This window comes from Euprymna scolopes, chromosome 34, assembly GCF_053919585.1.
Source record: "Euprymna scolopes isolate OS-2025 chromosome 34, ASM5391958v1, whole genome shotgun sequence".
NCBI classification, from domain to species: Eukaryota; Metazoa; Mollusca; class Cephalopoda; order Sepiida; family Sepiolidae; genus Euprymna; species Euprymna scolopes.
This window is the reverse complement of record NC_136515.1, coordinates 3,260,306-3,276,064: the sequence shown is the minus strand read 5'-3', so window position 1 is coordinate 3,276,064 and position 15,759 is coordinate 3,260,306. Positions and strand designations below refer to the sequence as shown.

Sequence of the window (15,759 nt, the reverse complement as noted above, 5' to 3'; positions counted from 1 at the left end):
AAAAAAATAGTTATATGAAAATTTGGGTTTGTTTTACAATCCAGAGGCAAAAAAAAGTAGTCAAAAATTCAAATCTACGACAAATGTTATCAAAGTCAAGACAAGTTACTTTATCTGGAAAATTTTTAGTGGTTTTTACTCACTTTAAAACGTTTATTCGGTTCAAAAAAGTGTCGAGCGTCAGGTGAAAACAAGAAAAATGGCCATGAATTGACACCTAAATATTTAAAGTTTTGATAATGACTTAAAGATAAACTAAAACAATTACTGTTAAAAACTCACCCAATATATGTTACCGTGACAGCTTGTCCTCTAAAAAAAAAAAAAAATAGTGCTGTTCATATACTGCATAATTACTGATTGACAAATTTATTATTGATTAATACAGTACAAAATAGACTTTGTGGCTTAGTGGGGGATGCCCTTTTCTCTACCCTGCAACCTCTCTCCCACAGAAGAGACGTTGCGAGCCTATCCTTGTTTTATCGTTATTTCCATGGCAGGTGCTCGTCTGAACTCCAATCTCTGGTCCCCCCTCGCAAATCTTTCACGAAAAACACCCGTCTAGCTGAATTCACTGTGAAAAATTTCCCCCACTCTTTATCTGTGCCTAAATCAAAACGTGGATTCCATGAACAAAGCTTCTTTCTTAGAACTGCACGCTTGTAGAACTCTGTTCCGTCTGCCTGCTTCCCACCTGACTACAACTTGGATGTCTTTAAGTCCAATGTTAACAAATTCCTAATGAACCACTCTCTCAAGTAAACACTTGATTAAATCTCCACACTAACGTATTGTATTTGCAATAACCCTTATCCCTGAGTGGCTTCCGGGCCTTGATAAGTGGTGACCACCGTGTAAAAAAAAAAAAAAAACTTGAATGACCGGAAATGGGAATAATTTTATTTTAAATTTATATGCAAAATTGGTTCCCCACTCAAAACGCTAAAATAATTTAATTTATTTTTTTTCTTCAAGTTTTTTTAGGGTGCTTTCATCAAATCACCTTAAAAACATTTTTGGAGAAAGCAGGGGTCAGTGAATTTAACTGAGAGGCTTCAGCTAGAAAATCTGCAATCATTTCTTATGAGGCGCCTCAAATAAGTTTTCAGTTCCCCCCCTACCAAAACCGACTTTGTAATCTAGTAGGCGATGCCCTTTTCTCTTCCCTGCAACCTTTTTCCCCACAGAAGAGACGTTGCGAGCCTGTCTCTGCTCTATTGTTATACTCTTGGAAATTCAGCAGGACTAGGACAACAGCATATTCTTTTCATTGTTTTGACTCAAGTGTGCATCCGTTGATATTTTATACGCCTTTTATATAGAGTTATGAGGTTCTCTGTTGATTAACTGTGTCGGATATACACTCGAGAGTCAAAAGAATGAAAAGAATATGCTGTTGTCCTGGCCCTAGTTGTTACTATACATCTTATGAGATGACGGACCAATTTTTATGATTTTAGGTTCAAATGAACAGCTACAGCAGGAATTGGAATACACCCTACTAAAGCCTCATTGTTACACCTGGTCAACACAAACAAGGCACATTACCACTTGGATGTAAGGAGCTACTATTTGGGACCATGTTTAGGGAAGATGAACAAGATGTTGGTTAACATTACATTTAAATTTCTGCATGTCAGTGCAGTCAAGGAAGCAAGTAGAAGGAAGAGAATGCGGTTAAAAAAATTTAAAATTAAACACTGTTGCCAAAAACTCACAATTCCAAATCTCGACGCTCCGCTGTCAAAACTCAACTCCAAATATTAACACTTTTCCGTCAATACTCATCTGTAGCACACGACGCACTGCTGACAATCTAAATCCAAAATCAACCCTGTCTCTGAAAAATCAGCTTTTTATATCCAACCAGAAACATCTCATTTGCATTTTATGTGACAATATCGCAAGAATATAAATATTAACTATTAAAAAAAATGTTTTTTTATTTTTTGTCTACATGAAACTCTACAGACCATATACAAACAGGTTTGTATAAATTTTTAATCACAGGGAATTCCAAAGTCCAGCTGTCTGAGGGAAGAAACTATTAGAATTGTAGAAAGTCTGGATGTGAGGGCGCTCTGGAAGAACGATATGGAATAAAATTCTGTTTTAAACTAGGAAAAAAAAAATAGCAGAGAAACGTATGGAATGCTTCAGACTGCTTTTGGACCATCTTACATGAATCGAGCATCAGATTTTGAGTGGCATGAGGCAGGGAGTCTAAGAGGGATGATGAGAGGTTTGGGAGGAATAAGGAAGTCACAACACTAGAGTTGATTGGCCAAATAAAGAATTTCATGAATAAGGACCGTTGTGTGTCTATAGAGACAATAAGTGCACAGTCGATGTCAGTGTGGTAACTGTACGTACAATTATTTTTGAGGAACAGAAGATGCGGAAGATTTGCGCAAAGTTTGTTCCAATGATGCTCAGAGAAGATAAAAAAAAAAGATGTTTTCATTACCATGACTATCACAGCATCATGGGCATCAAGACAGTTCCTCATCCTCCCTATAGTTCAGACCTTGCTCCCTGTGACTTTTGGTTATTCCCTAAACTCAAGGAAAACATTAGAGGCTGTCATTGAGACAATTGAGGAGATGAAAGAAGTTGAGACAATACAAGGAGTGCATTGTAGCAGGAGGAGATTACTTTGAAGGGAACTAGAGTGTCATATGTGTACTATCAGTAAAAAGTGCCCATTCGAAAAAAGTTTTGAAACTTATTGAAGGTATCTTGTATTTATATATATATATATTTTTTCTAGGGTTCTGTGAATTGCATCGGGGCTGTTCTTGATGGGATGATTAAGAAAGGATCGGGCCATATTGTCAACATCACATCCGATGCAGGACGAAGAGTAAGTAAATTCAATATTATCCATGATTTCCTGTGATTAAAATAATTGTGCATATTTGAAGCAGAGAAACTCGACGTTGCTCAGAATAAGTACAGAAAGACAAAAACTAAGAAAATGATTTTCTTCAATTCTAATTTAAAAAAAGAAATGTTGCAAGCTGACTCTGCTCTATTATTTTCATGGCAAATGTTCGACTGAGCTCCAATCTATGGTCTCACCTTGCCAATCTTTCACAAAAAACATGCGTCTTGCCAAAATCAGTATTACTAAATCCATTCACTCTCTTTTAGTGCCTAACCTAAACGTAAATTCCATCAACAAAGGTTTCTTCTAGAATTACCTGTAGGCCTGCTATCTAGCTGACTACAATATTGTTGCCTTCAAGTCCAAAGTAAACAAGTTCTTATTGAACCGTCCTTGTAAATAATCTGATTATACCAAATTCACATTACAAACGATTATTACACTATTATCCCAATGACTAGCATACACACATCTACCCTTATCCTCGAATGACCTCCGGGTCTTGAAATGTGCTAACCCCTTTGTTAAAAAAAAAACCCCAAAAAAACCCTGGCTTCTAAGCCTAGATAAGTCGTGACTAATTAGTAAAAAAAAAAAAAAATTTTAATTTAAAAAAAGGGAGGTAACTGCTTTGTATTTTATATAAACAAAGGGAAGATAACCGTAGATGTTTTATTTTGTTTGAATTGTATTCGTTAATGATTTTGTTTTTTTACCTTTTTTTTTTTTTTTTTTTTTTTCCCCCCCATTAGGGCTTTCCTGGCCTGGCTGTTTATTCCGGAAGTAAGTTTTTCTTGGAAGGTTTATCGCAAGCCCTTAGAGAGGAAGTCGCCTCCAATGGAATCCGAGTTACGTGTCTTCAACCAGGCGATGTAAAGACAGAACTTATTGGTCATACAACGGACGAAGAAGTAAGATTTCAAAATTGTTATTGGTTCGATAAGCCTCTTGAAAAAATTATAGAGAAAATTGCTTCTGGGAAAATTGCTTAGTATGCAAGAAATACAGTGAAAAAACTGACCCACAATTATCGCACCATCAGTTTCGTTCTCCTCTTTGCTAAAATCTGAAGTCCTTATTCAATCAATTTCTCTGACTGGCAATACCGTTCTACTACGGATATTTGTCTCTTTAAAGATTGTGTGTGTGTGTGTGTGCTGCATTGAGATCCGCGTATGGAGATAGCCATGTTGGCTTGTTTGTATTCACATCTTTGTTGAAGCCGGATTAGTTCTGTTGAATCCCAAAAGAGAAGTTGGGGGCAACAGGTCCGTTTCACATGGAGTTATTGTTTGTCCAAGATCTGGAAAGAAAGGGAATGTGTTGTCAGTTTAACCTTTTATAAACTCGGTCACATGACTGAGAGCTGGCTTCTGATTGGACAAGCCAGAAAGAGTGTATTCAAAATCAAATCTCCAGCCCTGTGAATTCGCTCCTGCTTGTGTTCATTGCAACTTCGTCTGCTACAGATTTCTTCTCTCAAACTGCTAGATTTTGGAATTCCCTCCCTGTTTCCTATGTCCTTGTCTGTACTAATCTGCAGAAGTTTATATGTAATGTGAACAGACATCTTGTTGGCTAACTCCCCTCAATCCCTTGTTAGACATGGTTCCAAATAGTGACCCTTTACATTCCAAGTGACAACATGCCTTGTTTTGGATGTAAAAGTGTAAGAAAACAAAAAGTATTGAATTGTTTTTATTGATGTAATAAGAGTAGAGGTTTCATATCTTGTCTGATTGCTGTTTCTGACAAACTCCTCAATCGGCAATATCCCACCCCTTCTCTGTATCGGTTCTTAGATGCTGGAAAGCCTTCTACTCTGATAGTTTTTTCCCTCAGACTACTAAACTTTGGAATTCCCTCCCTGTTTCCTGCTTCTCTGATTGTATCCGCATGCAGAAATTTAACAACAAACGATAAGATAAACAAAAAAACAAACAAACAAAAAATGATAAAATAAACAAACCAAGCAAACAACCAACCAAACACCAAAACAAAAAACGGAAAAACAAACAACCAACCAAACAAACAGAAAAATAAACAACCAAAAAATAAACAACCAAACAAAAAACAACCAAAAAATAAACAACCAAACAAAAAAAAAAAAAAAAAGATAAACAACCAAACAAAAAACAAAAAATAAGCAACCAAACAAAAAATAAAAAATAAACAACCAAACAAAAAAATAAAAAATAAACAACCAAACAAAAAATATAAAAAAATAAACAACCAAACAAAAAATATAAAAAAAAAAAACAACCAAACAAAAAAAATATACAAAAAAATAAACAACCAAACAAAAAAAATAAAAAAAAATAAACAACCAAACAAAAAAAAAATAAAAAAAAATAAACAACCAAACAAAAAAAAAATAAAAAAAAATAAACAACCAAACAAAAAAAAAATAAAAAAAAATAAACAACCAAACAAAAAAAAAAAAAAATAAACAACCAAACAAAAAAAATATAAAAAAAAATAAACAACCAAACAAAAAAAATATAAAAAAAAATAAACAACCAAACAAACAAAAAATAAACAACCAAACAAAAAAATAAAAAATAAGCAATCAAACAAAAAAATAAAAAATAAACAACCAAACAAAAAAATAAAAAATAAACAACCAACCAAACAAGAAAATAAACAATCAACCAAACAAAAAAATAAAAAATGAACAATCAAACAAAAAAAAACAAAAAAACAACCAAACAAAAAAATAAAAAATAAGCAATCAATCAAACAAACAAAAAAATAAAAAATAAGCAATCAATCAAACAAACAAAAAAATAAAAAATAAGCAATCAATCAAACAAACAAAAAAATAAAAAATAAGCAATCAAACAAAAAAATAAAAAATAAACAACCAAACAAAAAATATAAAAAAAAATAAACAACCAAACAAAAAATAAAAAATAAACAACCAAACAAAAAATATAAAAAAAAATAAACAACCAAACAAAAAATATAAAAAATAAACAATCAACCAAACAAGAAAATAAATAAGCAACCAAACAAAAAAATAAAAAATAAACAACCAACCAAACAAAAAAAATAAACAACCAACCAAACAAAAAAATAAACAACCAAACAAAAAAATAAACAACCAAACAAAAAAATAAACAACCAAACAAAAAAATATATAAAAAAAATAAACAACCAAACAAACAAAAAATAAGCAACCAAACAAAAAAAATAAAAAATAAACAATCAACCAAACAAAAAAATAAACAACCAAACAAAAAAATATATAAAAAAAATAAACAACCAACCAAACAAAAAAATAAACAACCAAACAAAAAAATAAACAACCAAACAAAAAATATAAAAAAAAATAAACAACCAAACAAACAAAAAATAAGCAACCAAACAAAAAAAATAAAAATAAACAATCAACCAAACAAAAAATAAACAACCAAACAAAAAATATTAAAAAAAAATAAACAACCAAACAAACAAAAAATAAGCAACCAAACAAAAAAATAAAAAATAAACAATCAACCAAACAAAAAAATAAACAACCAAACAAAAAATATTAAAAAAAATAAACAACCAAACAAACAAAAAATAAGCAACCAAACAAAAAAAATAAACAATCAACCAAACAAAAAAAAAAACAATCAACCAAACAAAAAAAAAAACAATCAACCAAACAAAAAAATAAACAATCAACCAAACAAAAAAATAAACAACCAAACAAAAAAATAAGCAACCAAACAAAAAAATAAACAACCAACCAAACAAAAAAAATAAACAACCAACCAAACAAACAAAAAAATAAACAAATACTAATAAGTTTCTCTTTCCCTTTTTTCTTTCTTTCTTGCATCTGAATCTGATTTCCATATTCTTCACTTGAAGTAAATACAATACTTGATTGAAGTATGTACAATGTCCCAAAATGATCTGATACATTTATAGGTAAAAAAAAAAATATATATGTATCTAATTAAATGTTAAATAAAGAAAATATTTGTTTAATTTTTTTAAATGTACGCAAAATGCCATTCTATTTTAATTAGGTCAGAATTAATTTATATCTGTATTTATGCATCGTTTTAAAGAAATGCTCCGGAATCATGTGATATTGGTTAGCCTGCAAGATCATTTGATTTAAATCCGTTATTTTTTCTTTGATATTTGAAGTCAAAAGTATTCACCTTCGATCTCTTGAAGAATTAAAACAAGCTATTCGTTCTGTAATTGCTGCTATTCCACCTGAAATGATCCATTGAGTTATTGAAAACTTTCGTGACTGTCCACAATCGTGTTAGCTAGCAATGATGGAAAACGTTTGACTGATTTAATATTTAAGTGTGTGAAATATAATGACATTCTACGTACATTTACAAAATAAAAAAAAAATTTTTTTTCTTTCTTTCTTTCTTTCTTTTTTTTTTACTAAAAAATGTGTCAGATCATTTTGGGACACCCTATATTTTAATTTCCAAAAGATTAATTTTCAAAATAGCTGACAAAACAATCACTCCTCCGGCACTCATAAAATTTTTTTTTTTTTTGTCAAAATAAAACCGCTTGTTACCACAAAAGTTGTAGCTCAATAGCTACATATCTAGAGCTGTTCATTTAACATAATGATTCTGTAAATGAAATCAGGGCTGTCATCCCCCCCCTGCCATATTTCCTCCTGTGTCTGAAAACACGCTATGTGACATACAAATATTTGTGCGTGATATTGCCAAGCTAATCAAAAACCTTGATTCCAGTAAAATAACTGGCCCTGATGGCATTCCAATTATTGTGCTCAAAAAGCTTCAACCAGAACTAGCGCCCATACTTACAAAGCTATTTAAGCATTGTCTTAAGAAGAAATGCTTCCCAACACCCTGGAAAATCTCATCAATATACCCCGTATTTCAAAATTCAGAATATCGGTCATCTCCCTCTCAGTACAGACCAGTCTCCTGTGTGTCATGAGCAAGTTGCTGGAATCTGTGTTAGAGAAGTAGTCAACCACCTCAGCAAAAATAACCTCCACAGTGATATGTGATATAGTTTCCGTTCTACTAGATCTGCAGCAGATGTGCTAACAGCTATATCTCATAGGATTAGTAAATCTCCTGATGGAGGCTGCTTTTCTAGGGCAATTGCTTTTGACATTTCAAAGGCCTTTGATAGGGTATGGCATAAAGGTCTACTCCACAAGATCTCCAGCTTTGGTATAGCTGGAAAGGTCTTAAACATTTCTCTTTGATAGATTTATAAGAGTAGTCATTGATAGGCAGAAGTCAGAAGCTCACAGTGTTAATGCTGGGCTCAACTCTTTTCCTGATCTACATCAATATTCTCCCAAATCACATCGTAAGATCCTTCGTAAACATTTATGCAGACGACACCATAATGCATGGCAACACTTCAAAGGCTGTTATTGACCAAGATCTCTCTGATTCTCTCTTTTCTAATCTTGGTCACATGGTGCAATGGGGAAAAAGGTGGCTGGATGCATTGAAAACCGAGCTTCTATCTTTCCATCATCAATTCTCTGACCCCTGTCTTGGGGAAGCTCCATGTTTTGACAAGCTTCTTGGTGTGAGCTTTACTCCTGATCTGAAATGGAACATGTACATTAATTTGCATTGAATTTGATCCATAGTCATTCGACACCAATTAAGCAAAATTCCTTGATTTTCAAATTTTTTTCTTAAGATCACTTAAGCATAATCCTTAATTTTTTATAGATTTTCTCGAATCAGTAGATTTTGATCAAAATAGGAATAAGTATTCTAGAGATAAGTCTTAGTATCATTCTTTGTTGATTTTAGTCTCTAAAAAGGGGACATAAAAGTGGCACAAAAGTTTTCTGTTCTGGAAATGAATTTTACCTATCCTGGGACGGGTATTCATTAAGTTTCAATTATATTAATTGCAATGTCAGAATAAAAGGCGAAATCAATTTCTCAGAAGTTTATGAATATTTAAAGCACTGACTCCTCTCCTCCCACTCTCTCTTCCCTTTCACTCACTCTCTCCAGAGAGAGAAAGAGAGTGGGGAGGACAACCCACCCTCTCTCTGCCGTTGATAGTTTGCATTAGTTTCTAAGTCAATGAAATAATTTTATTCATAAGTCAATTGTATGTCTGTGTGCACTTAAATATTCATGAGACCATGTTAGGTTTTAGGGTGACCTTTAATTGACCTTGGCAGTTATTCAAGATTATTGGAATTCAAACAGCTCACGTCTCTCTCTCTCTCATGTTCTCTCTCTCTCTCATGTTCTCTCTCTCTCTCTCTCTCTCTCTCTCGTTCTCTCTCTCTCTCTCTCTCTCTCTCGTTCTCTCTCTCTCTCTCTCTCTCTCTCGTTCTCTCTCTCTCGTTCTCTCTCTCTCTTTCTCTCTCTCGTTCTCTCTCTCTCGTTCTCTCTCTCTCGTTCTCTCTCTCTCGTTCTCTCGTTCTCTCTCTCTCTCTCTCTCGTTCTCTCTCTCTCTCTCGTTCTCTCTCTCTCTCTCTCTCTCTCTCTCTCGTTCTCTCTCTCTCTCGTTCTCTCTCTCTCGTTCTCTCTCTCTCTCGTTCTCTCTCTCTCTCGTTCTCTCTCTCTCTCGTGCTGTCTCTGTCTCGTGCTGTCTCTGTCTCGTGCTGTCTCTTTCTCTCTCTCTTTCGTGCTCTTTCTCTCTCTCTTTCGTGCTGTCTCTTTCTCTCTCTCTCTTTCGTGCTGTCTCTTTCTCTCTCTCTCTTTCGTGCTGTCTCTTTCTCTCTCTCTCTTTCGTGCTGTCTCTTTCTCTCTCTCTCTTTTGTGCTGTCTCTTTCTCTCTCGTGCTGTCTCTTTCTCTCTTTTTCGTGCTCTCTCTCTCTCTCTGTTTCCCTCTCTTGTGCTCTCTCTGTTTCCCTCTCTTGTGCTCTCTCTGTTTCCCTCTCTTGTGCTCTCTCTCTCTTGTGCTCTCTCTTTCTCTCTCTCTCGTGCTTTCATTTTACTCCCTTTCTCGTGTTCTCTCTCTCTCTCTCTCGTGTTCTCTCTCTCTCTCTCTCGTGTTCTCTCTCTCTCTCTCTCGTTCTCTCTCTCTCTGTCGTGTTCTCTCTCTCTCGTGTTCTCTCTCTCTCTCTCGAGCTGTCTCTTTTTCTTTTTCGTGCTCTCTCTCTCGTGCTTTCATTTTACTCCCTTTCTCTATTTTTCTCAATCCTCCATTCACACACAAAGAATGTTCCAAATGTAATGCCTCCTATTTTATTCCACTTAAACGGATCAGATGTCAAATTGAATTTCTATGATGACTGAATTTATGCATTCACAATCTGAAAGTTTCATTTCTCTGTTGTAGTTATTGACGGTATGAAACTCTAAGAAAGCAATTCATGTCATGGACATGTGTCAGAAGCAGAGATCCGTCATTGAATTTGTCTTTGCAGAAAAAATTGATCCAATCAACATTTACCGGCGCCTGTTAAATGTTTATGAAGCCAATGCAGTAGATATCAGTACAGTTAGAACTTTTTCTTTATTATCCTAATCCTCTATTATTGGCTTTTGGTAATAATTATTCGGCTTTTTTTGAGCTGTTTACTTTTTTACTTGGCTTTTGAAGTGTTGCCATAGATTGTGGTGTCATCTGCATAAATGTGTACTAATAATCTAAGTATGTGATTTGGGAAATCATTGATAAAAATCAGGAAGAGAGTTGGGCACAGGATGGAACCTTAAGGGACGCCAGAGTTAAGTTACTATGAGTTTCTGATTTTTGTCCATAGACAACTACTCTTATAAACCTATCAGAGAGAAAGGATTTAATAATTGAGAAGACATTTCTAACTATTCCATAGCTGGCGATCTTGTGAAGTAAACCTTTATGCCATACTCTATCAAAAGCCTTTGATATGTCAAGAGCTATTGTTCTAGAAATGAAATTCCTGTCAAGAGATTCACTAATCCTGTGTGATTTTACAGTTAGTACATCAGCTGTAGATCTTGCAGAACGAAATCCGTATTGCATGTCACTGAGCAAGTTAGTTTTGCTCTATTCCAAATTCTCGACAGCCACCAATTTACGATTAAATCAATTTACGATTTAACTTATTGTTTAATTTTCTCGCCTTTTGATTGGATAATTGGTTCGGCAACTTTTATCTGTTTGTCTGGATCAAAAGCTGTACCAGTACTATACTTTCTCCGCAGCTGAGTTCTCATCCGTCGCCCATCATCATCTGTCATCTTACACTTTTTGCACGCAAATTGTTTAGCATCATAATAATGATAAGCAAAAATGTGTTCCTTGATTTATTTTCAAAGTGTCTAGTTGAGGGTGAAGGATTAATGTTTTTGGCCAATTTTTCGATATTTGTTGTCCAAAGGGTTGAGCTTCAAAATGATACAGATCTCGTGAAAATCTGTCGCCTCTGTCGAAAGTTTTTGCGAGGCATACATACATATATACATTTAAATTATAATTATATAGAATTATAATTCCCCCCACTCTTTATCTGTGCCTAAACCTAAACGTAGATTCCATGAACAAAGTTTCTTTCTTAGAACTGCACACCTGTGGAATTGTCTTCCGTTTTCCTGCTTTCCGGCTAACTACAATATGGTTGTCTTCAAGTCTAACGTAAACAAGTTCTTGATGAGCCGTTCCATATAAGTTAACAAATTTACCAAATTTCCATTACTAATGATTACTATATTGTCCAACTTCTACTGTACACCCTTTAACCCTTATATTCGAGTGGCCTCTTGGCCTTGATAATGTGGTGATACCTGTGTAAAAAAAAAAAAAAAAAAAAAAAAAGTTTATGGAGTGGAAACAGGTGGAGGGGGGGGTCATATGTCTCTAGTGTTTATGTAATGACTCTTCTACTGAGCTCTAAACTGAACATTCTATAGTTTTTTTTTTATTTTTATTTATTTGTTTTTTTTATTTATTTACTAGCAGGGGTACCCGGCGTTGCCCGGGTGTTTAGAGGTGTAAGAAGAAAAAAAAAAGTTTTGGTAGGTAGTTAGGCTCCAACCCGAACCCTTGAGGTTAATAGACTGATGACTTCCGCCACACTACGATGGCAGAGAAGTCAGAATGTGTGAAATAAAATGATTAAAAAGTCATGTGACAGGTGCGTGTGCATGCTTAATGAGATCAAACATGGCGCCACAGCGAATGAAACACATTCAACGTTTCCGCACTGAATTTTAACTGCGGAGTAGTTATTTTATTTATTTATTTATTTTTTTTTTTACCCAACTTTGTCTGGTTTTGTTTCCCCAACGTGTTGGGGAAAACCATCTCCCCCTTTATTAGGGGAGTGTGTCCAAATGAAAGCAATTGTCTGATATGACGGTGAAAACTGACTGACTGACCAAACGTGTGCTGGGAACTGCTGATACGATTTCAGTTTTGCTTTTTTTGTACTGTAAAGCGAAACAGAAGCGCCAATCGAAAAAAAATTGTGAAAATAGCGTGTAAAAGTCAAGCAAATTAAAGAAAGACGCAACCCCCATTCTTAACTTGTAGATATTATGATTTAGATAGTCTATAAAAAGTTTTAAGGAGTGAGCCGGAAAAATGCCTTTTGCAGACATACACAAAAAGTGCACATATTTTCGCTTTTATTATTTATTAAAGATTTTTTTTGTATAGCATGTTCCTAGTAATCTAAGTTTTTTTTTTTGTACTTGTAAGTTTTGAATACACAAGTGGAATTACTCATACGTTGAGACAGGATAGCACCAGTTCATATGCAAAATGAGGGAGTTACCACTTATCAAGACCTGGAGGCCACTCAAGGATAAGGGTTAATGAGTGTACAATGGTCACTATAATAATAGCATAATGATGGGTAGTGGTGGAAATTGGGTAGAATTTTATTTGTTAAGGGGACAGTTCAACAAGAATTTGTTTACATTGGACTTGAAACCGACCATGTTGTAGTTAGCTGGAAAGCAGGCCAGCGGTATAAAGTACCACAGAAGGCCAGTTCTAATAAAGAAATTTTGTTCATGGAATTTTTGCTTAGATTCCACCACATTTCTCATGTTTAAGGTTAATTGGTGTTTCTGATTTCTAACCTTGTTCTAATTCTTTTTTATTTTTTTTTTATTTTTTATTTTTTCAGGCCAAAGAAATGTATGACGCGAGCAGCAAAGTAAAAGTTTTGGAACCTGAAGATGTTGCTCGTGCCTGTGTTTATGCGCTTTCTCAGCCTGCGTACGTGGCTGTAAACGAGATTCTCATCGAACCTCGGGAATCTCCAATTTGAACTTATGGCGTTTGCAGAACTCGTATTTACTTATAAAAAAAATTATTACATATTTTATCTGAATTTTTACGAATCGAAATAAATTAGATTCTTGTTTAATGTTTCCAGAATTTTTTTTACGTCTTATATGTGGTATATAGCATCAATGCGCTTTGCTTTCATATGCGTACGAATGTATATTTTTTTATCAAATACTTAGATGATATTTAAAATCTGCTGTGCTTTAAATACCAATAAACTTTTTTGTTTTAGAAAACAACTTTATTTTGACAATTCAAGCTGGTGGTTATGGAGTGAGAGAGAAGTGAGGCTAGCGGGTGGTAGCGATGATGAGGGAATGCAGAAAACTGCTCTCTTCATCAGTTGGTGTGTTTCTCCATTTCTCTGTTGACCTAAAACAATTCCTATTGGTCAGCAAATAGAACACGACTACCTCAAAAGTATGAGTAATTCCACTTCCGAAAACCTTACACTAGTGACATATGGCCGAGTGGTCCTAGACGTTGTATCAAAGTTTACAGTTACCCAAAAGGTGCTGAGTTCAATCCTGAACGAAGGCAGTGAAAAAGTAACATTAAAAACAGAGAATCAGCAACTATGTCCCAAAGCCTAGCTGGAGTCCGAACACGGTACCCCCGTAATAATAATAAAGGGTTGGGTTCGAGACTCCTAACAAACGGTTCCCCAGTTCGATACAAAACACCTGACGAAGGCCAGAGGGCAAAACGGCCGAAACGTTGTGACAATAACAACCAAGATGAGGAAGTCAGTCCGACAATCTCAATCAATGAAAACACCTCATCTCAAAAATACAGACAATTACAAACCTTACACTATTCAGCTTCAGAAAACCCGGTGCTTCCTGGCATCTTATAACAACTTTTTTTATTTTTTTGCATAGGAGTCACCGCTTATCAAGGCCCAGAGGCCACTCGAGGATAAGGGTTATTGAGTGTATAGTAATCAATGGGATAATATCGCAGTAATCGTTTGTATGACATAGAACGATTTACGAGTTTAAATGATGTGTACAAAGCCACTCGAGTTTAGTTCTTGTCCTGGCAACGTACGAGGAGGAAATGTCGACTTTTAGTGAGGTTAAAGTGTCTTTTTATTATTTAATTTATTTATTTAAGTAATATTGTATCTGATACGCAATTCTTTAAGTAATTTCTGGAAACATAAAACAAAAAAAAAATGCATGCTGGGACGTAGCCTCCCTTCTCCCCCTCTGCTCGACCTCCTCCTTTTACCTATGAAAAAGTTTAGAACTTCTTTTCCAATGTTTTAAAAATTTTAACTTTATGTCTCTCCTCTGGCTTGGTCATTTACATATCTTTATGTGGTTCACATTAAAAATCGACCTTGCCCCTTACTTGTTGTATTATGAGTGAGTATAGAAAATGTATGTATAATTTTACTTGAGTGTTTTTTTTTTGTGTATATTCGCTTATCTGTCGGTTTCTTTGTGACTTAGCGACACACGTTTGTTTAAATATGCTGTGGTTTCAATAAAAACACGAACAATTTAAGCTTATTGACACTATCGTTTATTTTGACAACCAGGTTTGTGGGTTATGGATATAGAGAGAGACGTGGTTGGAGGGGACGATCAGTGAAGGAATGCGATCACACCCGTCTAGTCTGTGTTCTCTCGTCTCTCTCTTTCTGACCCAGTTTTTATAAATCGGAATTTCCACGGTTTCTTTGTTTCACTTGACTTACGCCATTTGGTCAGCAACTGCGATACATCTACCTTAAAAGCTGTTCTTTGTATTTCTCGAAAACCTGGCACTCCTCAACCCTATTATCCAACATACAGACACGTCACAAGAGTTCAACAATGTGTTTTTAATACTTGGGAGTCAGCACTTATCAAAGCCTGAAGGCTACTCGAGGATAAGCGTTAATGAATGTGAGGTGGTAGTGAAGTAATCGTTAATGATGTAAATTGGGTAGATTACACAAGAATTTGTTTACATTAGATTTGAAGATTACCATGTTGTATTCAATAGGGAAGCAGGCAATGGAAACTTCCACAGACGGGCAGTTCTGTGAAAGAATCTTTGTTTATGGAATCTGTGTTTAGATTTAGGCATAGAGAGTGGGGAAATAGTATATAGTGGTTGTACCTAGTTGAGTGTTTTTTTTTTAAATTTGACAAGGGGGACCATAGATTGGCATTTTTATTGAAATAGTAATCTATATATATAAAAGCGAAAATGTATGTATGTTCGCTTTTTGTGTATTTCCGAGAAAGACTTTTTTCCGAGAAGCGATTGATCGACTCACTTCTTAAAACTTTTTATATCACATCTAAATCATAATATCTACAAGTTAACAACGGGGGTCGCCTGTCTATTTAATTTGCCTGACTTTGAAAAGATAAATATTCGACATTTTTCAATCGCCGCATGTGCATTAAGCTTTTTCGTATAATATAAACAAAACTAATTCTGGCGGCATTTTTCCGGAAACGTCCGAAAGCAATCAGCTTTGATCAATGTGGAGTTTCTCCTTATATCAGACAATTGCTATTCAATTTGTAGAATCCCCTTTTTATGGGGAGCGGGTTTTCCCAACACAACATCTTGGGGAAACAAAAAAAAAAATAAAAAATCCTGCCTCGCAGTAAAAGTTGACCTCATTAAGTATGGGCACCTGCCAAGTTTTA

General features: G+C 34.7%; 1 protein-coding gene across 4 annotated transcripts in view; it reads left to right on the top strand.

Moving 5' to 3' along the window:
* The window catches only part of LOC145259085 (uncharacterized), a 128,116-nt gene extending 114,921 nt beyond the window's left edge, over positions 1 to 13,195 (top strand). For all 4 annotated transcript variants that reach the window (XM_080116726.1, XM_080116725.1, XM_080116727.1 and 1 more), the window contains exons 24-26: positions 2,774 to 2,866; positions 3,643 to 3,801; positions 12,942 to 13,195. In XM_080116726.1, coding sequence (XP_079972852.1) covers positions 2,774 to 2,866; positions 3,643 to 3,801; positions 12,942 to 13,085 — 396 coding nt within the window. In that variant the 3' untranslated portion in view covers positions 13,086 to 13,195. The remainder of the gene's footprint in view (positions 1 to 2,773; positions 2,867 to 3,642; positions 3,802 to 12,941) is intronic.
* Positions 13,196 to 15,759: the final 2,564 nt, after the last annotated feature.